Raw genomic sequence first — 11984 nt, 5'->3', positions numbered from 1 at the left:
ATATTTTAATAGGTTTTAATTTTAGTTTCCATTTTCATTAAATATAATAACCCTGAAGTAGAGCTACATAAATACTACTACTACTACTACAACAACTACTACTACTACTAATAATAATGTTATATAAGATATATAAAATATAGATGAAGATGATAATAAAAAACAATGGAATTAATATTATATAATTAATTATATGAAAAATGTGTGTGTGAATATATATATATATATACTTATTATTATTATTATTATTATTATTATTATTATTATTTTACTTTAAGGCAGATTTGGCTGATTTGCTACATAGACAACAATTCAAAAATAGTTTTCTGTTGTATGTTGCTACGCTAATGCCACTGAAAATAAGCAGAAAAACATAAAAAGCACAAACAAAATTAATGTTTTATATATTTTTTTAATTAAACTGAACTATTTTATATCTGTACTTTGCATGTACAGTACAGTACTGAATTTAGAATTGTCATTTTTCTCGCTTCAGCAAACTTTCTTTTTTTTTTTTTACAGAGCTTGTCATAATGCATTAAGGAATAGCCTTCTCTAAGAGAGATACAAGTGATGCTGCCTTAGAATTTGGTCAAAAGAAGGTAATTTAGAAGGCAGTATAATTGTCTCCTATTAAAAAGCAATAGCACACCTCTCCTAAACAATCCACAAAATTTAAGGCATCTTTAATGTCCGTACCTTAAACGACACAAGAAAGTTGAATGTTTAGGGTTAGGAGTTTGTTTAAATCCATAGGCAAGAAGTGATGTTTAATGGAGATGTTTGAGAGCTGACAGTGAAATGCACGCGGCCTCACGCTACTCAATCAATAACCCTCATGCCACATCACGCGGAAGTCAAACACGCTGTATGAAAGCATTAAATCATTCGCTGCAGTGGGTCACGGCAACATATTATCCATCATTTTATTTGTGTGCGTGTTTGTGTTTGCTCTGTATGCCATGTAATTGCACGATGCTCGCTCAGAAAAAAGCAGTGCGCTCTCCCTTAGACTCATAATAGGCAAGACACGGACTGAACATTCCATACAGGCGTCATGGCAACCGGTCATGGCTGAATCTCGGCATATGAGAGAGAGCGAGAGAGTCGGACTGATGAGACGCATCAAACACTGCTCGTCTCTAATTGATCTCTAAGAGTCGTTCTGTCACCAACAAAAAGCTTCTACTGACTGAATGAGCATCTCAGTTCAACTGACAGCACTATTAAATAAATAGAGATGGGCTGATTCTAGTTTATAATGACAGACTGCTCTATTTGAATATTTAAATGCACGCTCACTGTATAAAGGAGTGGCATACGCATGCCAATGACACAGTGAAATGAACTATTCTCAATGGCCAACCACTTGAGAAGTTGTGTTAGTGATTTTACAAAAGCACAAAAATGCGACTTTCAATGCAGTGCATGCACATACTGTTGTGTTGAGGTTAATAGTTAAATGTATGCACCAACATGTTAAAAACAAGTTTATAAAATTTAGGTTCATTGCTCTGCCATGACATTAGTTGAGTTGACAAAATTGGCCATAGGTGCAGATGTTTTACAGTAACACATACATAACAATAAATAATCAAGCTTATGTATCTAGAAGGATTTTAGTACTCATACTTATGTTTCAGACCTAAAAATTGTTCTTAACAGTCATATAATCAGAAAAAGTATATTATATATATTTTATTAATTAACATTTTTAATCCCTGGCAAACTCAAATATTTGTGTCATTGTCACATTTTTAGAATGCATATGTTGAATATAAAAATTATATTATATATTTAATTATAAAATTATCATTTAAAATGATAAAATTATCTACATAGTATTTTTGATATAGTTCATATTTTGTTGATATAGTTCATATTTTAAATTAATATAATTTAAATAATTAAATGTATCAGTCAAAAAATCATGTTAGACTGAAAAAAAAATATGATTATACAACGTTACATATATGTAAGCATTTTGTACAATATATTTTTTATGAAAATCTATAGAATATATCAGAATATATATACAGAGATAGATAGAGAAATATATAACAAAAATCTAACATTAAATATTACATTTTCTTTATATATACTCACACACACAAACACACATATACATACTGTATATACAGAAACAAATCTATCTATCTATCTATATATCAAAATTAATTAATTTATTTTTATTGATTGATTGATTGATTGATTGATTGATTGATTGACACATAACAATATGATGCTAAAATCAGCTATTTGCTGGGTCAGTACAAATCTGAACTACTGGCCCAACAGGCCCAGTCCTGCATTTTGTAATGGTTGTTTAGAAAGTTAGCGGTGCAGTGTAATATACCATGCATCTGAAAGAATTCCCATATCAGAGACAGAAATGTAAGCATAGACCCGTGCCTATAAAAACACAGCCCAGAACCGAGGGCGCACGAACCACCCTGTATGTTTCACTTCACTACCACAATATTGCTGCAGCCAGCAGCCTGGAAACGGCTTTGTTTCTCCTCATTGCATTTGCTCTGTATATCAGAAACAGATTAGGCTGTTCTTTCTCCCGCTCTCTGTTTTTCTTCCCTTTTCAGTCCTTTTCCTGAAGGCATGCATGCATGTTATAGTACAAAGCGCGCTCATCAATCAAACCGACGCTTCTGTCTGTCCACCGGCTGCTGGTTTTCCTCTTCCACCGGGGCAGGATGCTTCCCTGACCTTTTACAAGCTGTCGTACAAGCCCATATGAAGAGATTGCCTGGTCACATTTACATGCACATGCACATTTCAGCCATTCCTACACAAAAGGGGAGCAAACTGATTTGGCTGCATGCATGTAAGTGCATGTGTGAAGACATCATGTGGAGAGAGACAGAAAGCTGGGCTGTTATCAGAGAAAACGGTGCGCCACCTCTCTGTGAATCTTTAATGGACGGGATCCGGCGCTCTGGCAGCATTGCCATCTGTGCACGGGTTAGAGCCATGCATAGAAGATTTAGTTATTCAAATGACCCAGCTTAATCAGCCTCTCCTAGCAGATTGGAAATCCATTCTGTAAATGTTGCCGTGTCCTTTGAGTGTGATTTTACAAAAGCACAAAAATGCGACTTTCAATGCAGTGCATGCACATACTGTTGTGTTGAGGTTAATAGTTAAATGTATGCACCAACATGCTAAAAACAAGTTTATAAAATTTAGGTTCATTGCTCTGCCATGACATTAGTTGAGTTGACAAAATTGGCCATAGGTGCAGATGTTTTACAGTAACACATACATAACAATAAATAATCAAGCTTATGTATCTAGAAGGATTTTAGTACTCATACTTATGTTTCAGACCTAAAAATTGTTCTTAACAGTCATATAATCAGTGCAATGTGATTAGAATTATTATATTATATATTTAATTCTAAAATTATAATTTAAAATTAAATATATATTTTTATATTCACATGTATTAATCTGGCAGCATTGCCATCTGTGCACGGGTTAGAGCCATGCATAGAAGATTTAGTTATTCAAATGACCCAGCTTAATCAGCCTCTCCTAGCAGACTGGAAATCCATTCTGTAAATGTTGCCGTGTCCTTTGAGTGTGTCATATAGAGTAATTAAATCATGTTCCCACGGGGAAGATTTGAAAGGATAAACAGATGCAGTCAGGAGAGGTGTGAACACCGATGCTCTTGGATCATGATCTGAAAACATCTGAAAGGTGTGTAGGCAAGAGAGCCGGCCTGTGTGCTCGGCTTTGCTGCGTTTGAATGTGCAGGAGTCGTGATTAAAGCAATAGTTCACTCAAGACATGGAAACTGTCAACATTTACACAGCCTTGTGTCAATGAAAGCCGTATCATTTTCTTTCTTCCTCGAAATACCAAAATGTAAGTCATTATTCACTGAGATCTTTCTGATTATTGTCATTTGTGACACTGTTCGGTTTCTCATTCAGTATTTGTCAAAAATCAGTCTTGTTAGTATATGTCAAAAATCAGTGCAAAAATCAGTACGTGTGCGTGTGTGTGTGGGTGTATATATATATATATATATATATATATATATAGTGCTGTGTATTAACTGATTACATGTAATCTGGATTTTTTATTGATTACAAATTATTCACACAATAGCAATACATTTTTCATAATTTATTACTTATCCTTAATTCTTTTTCATGTTTTACATTTTTTATTTCTAAAACCTACCGCTTACATACATTCAGAAAGTCATTAGTCAGGTGCCTATAATTGGGGCCACACTGCGTTTGACCACTGGATTTACAAAGATCATTTCAATTTTAAGACGTGTTTTCTCAACTAGTGATGAATACATTCATTTTTATTTGAATTATTTGATCATTTATCCATGTTATTATTATGCCTTTGGAAGGTTTTTGTCTTTAAAAAACACATTAAAATGCACAAAGTCACGTTATTTCTTATTTGAATGTAATGCAGGGATTCACAAACTTCTTTGTCAATCAAACCTGTTTTACCTAATATACTTACTTGAAGTACCACCCGAGATTTTAAGCTATTAAGTTAATAATTAAGTAATACATTTTCATGTTCACGGGTTTTCTGACGTTAGTTAATGGTCACATGACAATGCAGGTAAACAAAATTATTATTTTTTATTTTAATAATTTTATAATTAATTACTGAATAATACATTTTTTTTTTTTTTCATTTTACATTTTTATGATTTCATAGATTATTAGCTTTTCATTAAACTCACAAAACCCCTGCAGTTCCTTCATGAACCCCAGTTTGGGAAACCTTCACGAAATGTAATGTTTAATGCACTTCATGGTGTTCTAATAACAATAAATGGAATATATTTTCTTTCTTCTTTTCTTTTCTTTCTTTAATCAATATGGTAAAAAAAATCCTATTGAAATTAATGTGATAAATGAGTTAGGTCAAAAGTAATCTAAAAGTAATAAAAAAGTAATCTGATTATATTACCTAAAATGTGTAATGTAATGGATTACGTTATAACTACAATCGTTGTTATGTAATTTGGAATCAGTAACAGACTACAATTTACAATAATCTATCAATCTACCTATCAATCAGTCAGTCAGTCAGTCTGTCATTCTATCTATCTATATGTCTGTATATATATTATTTATTTAAAAAACAAAAAACAAATCCAGATTTATGAATTTTGTAATTTTGTTCACATCAATCTACCATATGATTTAAGAAGACTGAATGAAATATACGAAACATCATCTTTTGTGAAATTATTATGCTGCTTTTGTGTTTTTAACTGCATTATAAATTGCCATCCACTTTTGTTACATGGAAAAGAGCAGCATAGACTTTCTATCAAATATCTCATATAATTTAGGATCAGCAAGACTGTATGTGAGTAATGACTATTTTGGGAGGAACTATTTCTTGAAATATGTGTGCATGATATTATTGAATATATATTCCTGAAGGTGAAAGTGTGTAAGACTGTATATACAGTAAGACTGTGTGGGCAGATTTTGCGATTTTCAGAAAATGTTCCCAGAGGAAAAACAAACCCTGATGAAATGTCCTCATCCCCACTCAGAAGAATGAAAAAATGCCAAAGGTAGGGTGAGTCTATGGGAATTATAAGTAAAAATCTATAAACTCACTGCTGCAGTGCTAATGAGTCCTGACTGTTCGCCAAGCCATTGCCATACTGTTGCTAAGGTGGTCTGAGTGGTTCCATGCATGTTGCTATAAGGTTGTTAGGGCGTTATGCAGTTGTTAGGATGCTCTGGGTGCAGGGCATTGCCATGCAGTTGTTAGCACGTTGCTATGCGGTTACTAGGCTCGTCTGTGTGGTTGCTAGGGCATTGTCATCCAGTTGCTAATGTGTTCTGAGTGGTTGTTAACAAATTGGTATGCAGTTGTTAGGGTGTTCTGAGTGGTTGTTAGGGTATTCTGGGTGGTTGCTATGGCATTGCCATTCAGTTGCTAATGTGTTCTGAGTGGTTGTTAACAACACACTGGTATTCGGTTGCTAGGGTATTCTAAGTGGTTGCTAGGGCATTGCTATGCAGTTGCTAAAGTGTTCTGAGTGGTTGTTAGGGTGTTCTGGGTTGTTGCTAAGGCATTGCCATTCAGTTGTCAGTGTGTTGTTATGCGGTTGTTAGGGTGTTCTGGGTGGTTGCTAGGGCATTGCTATGCAGTTGCTAAGGTGTCTTGAGTAGTTGTTAGAGTGTTATGCGTGGTTGCTAGGGCATTGCCATGCAGTTGTTAGTATGTTGCTATGCTGTTGTTAGAGTGTTCTGGGTTGTTGCCAAGGTATTACCATGCAGTTGTTAGCACATTGCTATGCGGTTGCTAGGGTGTTCTCTGTGGTTGCTATGGCATTGCCATGCAGTTGTTAGTAAGTTTCTAAGTGGTTGTTAACAACATATTGGTTTGCGGTTGCTAGGGTGTTCTGGGTGGTTGCCAGGGCAGTGCCATGCAATTACTTAGGTGTTCTGAGTGGTTGTTAACAACATGTTGGTTATGTGTTTGCTAGGGTGTTCTGGGTGGTTGCCAGGGCATTGCCATGCAGTTGTTAGTATGTTGTAATGCAGTTGTGAACAAGGGCGTAAATTTCATCTAACAGTAGGGGGGACAATAAACATAAAATTTCTCAAGAGCAGTTTTTGAAGGGGATACAAATAATACAGCCAAAATTGTACTTGTAAGGATAGATATGTGTACACAGCATGTGTACATAGCATGGAGACCATGTTTAAATATGAGTTCGGTTCATAGGTTCACCACGCGGTCATATTATAATTATTAAATTATTTTGTGTCCTCCACATAGTATTTTAGGTTTCGTCGGGGACTGAGAACATCTCTTATTTAGATATTTAACCACAGCAAGCCCACTGCACTTAACATCATATTGAGCAAAACCCAACACATCGGTAGGTCTAAAATATTAGCCTAATATCAGTTCACACACAGGCTTATTGCCGTGTTAGTTGTAGTGGGTGACTTTCTATTCAACAAGCTACGGTATTAAACAAGCTAAGCTAGTTAAAGGGTTAGTTCACCCAAAAATGAAAATTAGTCCTTGTTTTACTCACCCTCAAGGCATCCTAGCTGTATATGACTTTCTTCTTTCAGACGAATCCAATCAGAGTTATATTAAAAATTGTCCTGGCTCTTTCAAGTCTTATAATGGCATGGGTGGGTGTTTTTGTTCAACAGTCCAAAAGTAGTCAAATAAAGCGCATCCATCCATATTAAAAACGTGCATCACACGGCTCCGTGGGGTGAATAAAGGCCTCCTGTAGCGAATCGATGTGTTTTTGTAAGAAAAATATCCATATTTAAAATGATATAAACAGTTTTGTGTAACTTCCGCTAACTGTCGTACGCGCGTTCACGAGAGAATGCCGTTCCGGCGGACGACGTAGGACGTAGGCGCAGCACGTGCGAGTCTCGCGAAAACCAACGTTTGTTTACAGGAGCAAAGTAAACAAATTTTCCTTACTTTACCAAAGGAAAACCCGTCTCCTCTTGGCTTATATTGAAATCCTCCTACATTTTTCTTTACAAATCCTCGTTCTGTGCTTCTAATTCGTGACCGGCGTTTTGTTTTGTTCTCTCTCTCTCAAAATGTGCAATGCTTCAAATATAAGCAATAGTAATAATGATGCTTGCTTTAGCAAACACCCTAATTAGTGTATTTAAAGCATAACAGATGTGACGGAGGCCTTTGCAAAGACCTACACACACAATTGTGTGTGTGTAGTCCTGGTATTCCTTTATGTTATGGGGACCAAACCTCCCCACAAGGATAGTAATACCAGTAGAATTTGTTTAACCTTGTGTGGACATTTTTTTCCCCATGAGGAAACAGGCATATAAATACATTTTGTACACTATAAAATGATTACGCCTATATGTTCTCATAAAACATGGAAACCCAACATGTGTGTGAGTGTGCTTGTGTATATGTGTGTGTGTGTGTGTGTGTGTGTGTGTGTGTTTGCTCATGCTGTGCAGCGCTGCCATTCTCAGCTGGTCTCTTCCTGATGTCAAAAGAAGCTGGTAGATTTGCAACAAAGGAAGTTCATAACAAGCTGCAGCGGCACATTTAGACCCACACAGTCTCTCTCTCTCTCTCTCTAATGTTGAATACAGCTTGGCCTCTACGGACCAATCTTTTCCCAATCACACCTTCTCCAGCTCACACTGCTACAGCCTTTAATTAGTTAAACTGTCACACAGTTACACCATGCGTGTCCCTGCAGACTACAAGCCAGCTACAAACTCACTCTAGTGAGCAACGGATGAACAATCAGTCTAACAGACGTGATTTTATTCTGCAGATTTAACATATGACAGAAGAATGAATCAGAGCTGCCTTTAAAGCCATTACACAATCAAACATTTCACAATCCAATCAATTCACAAAAATCAAATCTCTGCTGATTTGCAAACATTTCTGTTACCTAATTTGATGATGCTGAGGCATAAAATAATGTCTTTAGAATTATTCATACATGTGAAAACTGACCGAGAACTGAACAAATAGTTTATCAGGCAGTTTTTCTACTGATAAAGATACAAGACTTATTCACCTCATAAATGTTTGTTGAAAACAAAAATGCTATGAAATGCATCATATTTTGTGAGAAAGTGATGTGCACAGCAAAACAGGCACTATTTTTGGAATCAGCACCCAAAATTAGTAAGAAACAAGTAGCTATTGGATTTTAATCAGCAAATATGTTGCAGGGGATAAAATAAAATAAAATAATCCCAACCTTTACTTTTCCTGCAGTATCCTGTTTCACTTAAAAATGTGTCACATTACAGAGATAAAATGGATTGCAAACTGTGACTTCATGTTGACTTGAGGGCATTTCTCCAGAAAGACAAATGACCGATGACCCTCATCAATTATTAATCTGAGCAGATGCATTAAAAGCATCAAATCAGCTGAATTCAATGAATGCATGATCAATCTCGAGCTAAAGAGACTTCAGAACTACTGGTTGTTTTCAGAAAAATCAAGCAACATTTTTATTGTATTGATATCCAATTTGCATGAGCAATGCAGGAGTTTTGTGTTACTGGGTTTGATTCTCAGTGAAACCTGTAAACCACTTTGGATAAAAGCTTCTGCAAAATGCATAAATGTGCATCAGTAATATTACTGATGCATGGCTGTCACAGCAGTTGTGCTCTATTTTTAACCAAGCAAATAATATACAGTAATCACAAACCACTTTGAGAGCCAAGTACATTTTACCAAAAAAAATAAAATAAATCAGTTATTTATTTTACCTTGCACTCTTACCTTGAATGCAGAATGGGACAGGATCTAATATTCTGCAGAAAAATAAATAAATGAAGGTGTATTAAAACCACAATTGTACATTAAAACCATTAATGATGTTACGGTTGTATAGGGAAAAAGAGTTCAGCGTGACTGCAGCCCGTATTTAATCTAACAATTTTTAAAGCCATCATTTTGCTTGCTTATTATTTTTTTCTCCCTTCAGTAATGGGTAAGAGCAGCCATTACAGCACTGGCAGTAGAGTGGGCCGATGCGGACCCTTTATGAATGCTGCCTCATTACTGGAGTGAGTGTTCCCAGGGGAGGGGGCATAGCAGAGCACTGCCTGACACAGCTGCACATTCTCAGGGAGAGATGCGATGGCAGCCTGCCTCCTCTCTGGAGCTCCGGTTCACTGACTTTCAGTGGCAGGAGAACATGGTTGTGAGAGGGGTCACACACATCATTGAGTTTATTTGCAAAAACAGATAACTCCGTTTTTTTAATTTTCAAAAATCATGTTTTTTATTATGTTCTCATGTCTTTATTGTGTTAGTTAGCTGTATTTTTTAGTTATTTTTTAACCTAATCAAAATAACCCAATTGCAGTTTGATTGAGATTAATTGGAATGCACAATGAAAAAACATGATTTCTGAAAATTGTTTGAAAACGGAGTTATCTGTTTTTGCAAATGATCTCTTTATATATATATATATATATATATATATATAGATATAGATGCTTCACATTCATAGTGCATGTGTAATAAGTCAACGACGTATACACTTTCCTACTTAATGTTATTTTTATTATTATTTTAATAATTAATGTAATTTATAATTACTATTATTTTTTAATATCAGGCCTGCTGATAATAAAATATCTTAATTTAAATAAGTCTTCACAGGTAATGTTACATATATAGACTGACAGTCCTGAGGGTCTACAGGGGGTCTTCTCTGTGATATAATTTCCTGTTTTATGCTTCTTTTTTTCTCTCCAAATGACAACAAACTTTTGTTTGCTTACAAAAATGTTGATATTATATAATCTAACAATATATTAAAACAAAACTGCTTACCGATTAAAATGATTGTGCCAACATTTATTTTTTTAAACAAAGAAATAATTTAAATTAAATGTTGATTTTTATTTTTTCTCTCTTTATTATCACACTCTGCACCAAATAAATAAACAGGAAGTGAATACAGAACACAGAAATTGAAATTGTTCGTCACAGAAAAAGTGCATTATGCACGAATTGCATTTTTGAATGTATCTTTGGATCATTTTTGGACAAAATAGCTGACAGTAACTATATATATATATATATATATATATTAATTTAAAACTGTGAAATCTGCTAATAATAATAATAATAATAATAATAAGTATTATTTTCACTGTTTCCCAAACATTTTCAGTGTTGTAGTGTACACCTATTTAGTAAATACCGAGTCAAAAGCAGAATTAATGGAATAATTAAAAAAATAATTTCTGCCAATTGATTATCAAACACTTAGCTACACATAATCGAGAAAAAAATAATATCGATCGATATCTAATTCCTGCAGTCTGTAACAGAGAAGAAGACGCCTTTAAAAGCGCTTTATGAACGTATGGGAACAGAGACCGTTCAAGTCACTCCGTTATCGCGTCCATTCAAAACTGACAATAGAGAATAAACGGGCGACTTACCATTCATACTTCTAAATCACCGTCAGATGATCGCACGCCTTTTTCATCACACTAGCTTTACAGTGGAACGATGTGCTCGTGCAGAACCGGCATCTGCCGCAGCTACACCTCTGACAGAAGAAACAATGGTGCAGGCGAGCCCACAAACTACCGATCCTACTACAGCCAAGGCTGAGCTCATGAATATTAATTAGGTCGCGCTGACGCTCGTGAGCTTCCTTCCAATGGAGAACGCCTGGTATATGAATATTAAGTAGGCAGTGTTGACGTTCTATTGTTATCGTCCAATGGCTCGGCTTTGCTCTTGAATATTAAGAAGCAGGTCTTCCCCGTAGTTGGATTCGTAAAGTGGCTGCAGTGGGAATTGAGTGTGAGCCAGCGGCCACTAGAGAGCCACATAAGTGTCTTCCGAGGGGATTCGGGGTTTTCTCGGGCCGCTCTGTCTCCTGGGTCTCAGCCAATTTAACTGTTCCTCATAAAAAAACACGTGGGTGTGTGGCAGGCTGTTCAAATGGGATTGTGCGGGATATTGATCATACATACAGTGTGTAGGGCGTTATGAAATCGACCCGCTTGGAAAGGTAAACTCATGCATTCAACAAGATATAAATACATTGGTGAAATAAATGTTTAAACCTTTTTAAGAACAGGATTCTTATGATGGTACTGTTAGACATTTCCACTGAGCTAGATGCACCTAATAAATAAATAAAAATAATAAAGATGAATGATTCCTGCAAACCTCCGTCTCTAAGACATAAAATAAATAAAAAGAAAACATAATTAAAATAATATAACATTAAAAGGTAATAAAAACATAATGCATCGTTTAATGTAACTCAGGAAAAAGAAAGAGATTCATTATCAGTGAACTATAAGCGCCTATAGCTATGTGCTCATTAAGTTTCTTTATGAATGGTCATAAAGAATGATCAGTGTACATTTTGATGAATTTTTGATCAAGATGTGACTATTTCATTCTGACTGTGCGACTTTTGTGATCATTTT

The 11984-nt window shown here is 35.3% G+C and overlaps 1 protein-coding gene across 3 annotated transcripts in view; it reads right to left on the bottom strand.

The window, feature by feature from the left end:
- The window catches only part of LOC107674773 (cysteine/serine-rich nuclear protein 3-like), a 61335-nt gene extending 50308 nt beyond the window's left edge, over positions 1-11027 (bottom strand). For 2 of the 3 annotated variants that reach the window (XM_016468875.1, XM_016468876.1), the window contains exons 1-2: positions 10977-10991; positions 9298-9329 (exon numbers count right to left, since the gene is read on the bottom strand). Coding sequence is in view for 1 of the 3 variants with exons in the window: in XM_016468874.1 (XP_016324360.1) it covers positions 9298-9329; positions 10977-10979 (35 nt within the window). In the remaining 2 variants the exon portion in view is untranslated. Of the gene's footprint in view, positions 1-9297; positions 9330-10976 lie in introns of all 3 variants that reach the window. The other variant, XM_016468874.1, reaches the window with a different exon arrangement.
- Between the last annotated feature and the right edge of the window lie 957 nt (positions 11028-11984).

Source organism: Sinocyclocheilus anshuiensis, unplaced genomic scaffold, assembly GCF_001515605.1.
Source record: "Sinocyclocheilus anshuiensis isolate Anshui unplaced genomic scaffold, SAMN03320099.WGS_v1.1 scaffold680, whole genome shotgun sequence".
Lineage (NCBI taxonomy): Eukaryota > Metazoa > Chordata > Actinopteri > Cypriniformes > Cyprinidae > Sinocyclocheilus > Sinocyclocheilus anshuiensis.
The sequence above is the reverse complement of the archived record's forward strand: the minus strand, read 5'-3'. Positions and strand labels throughout refer to the sequence as shown.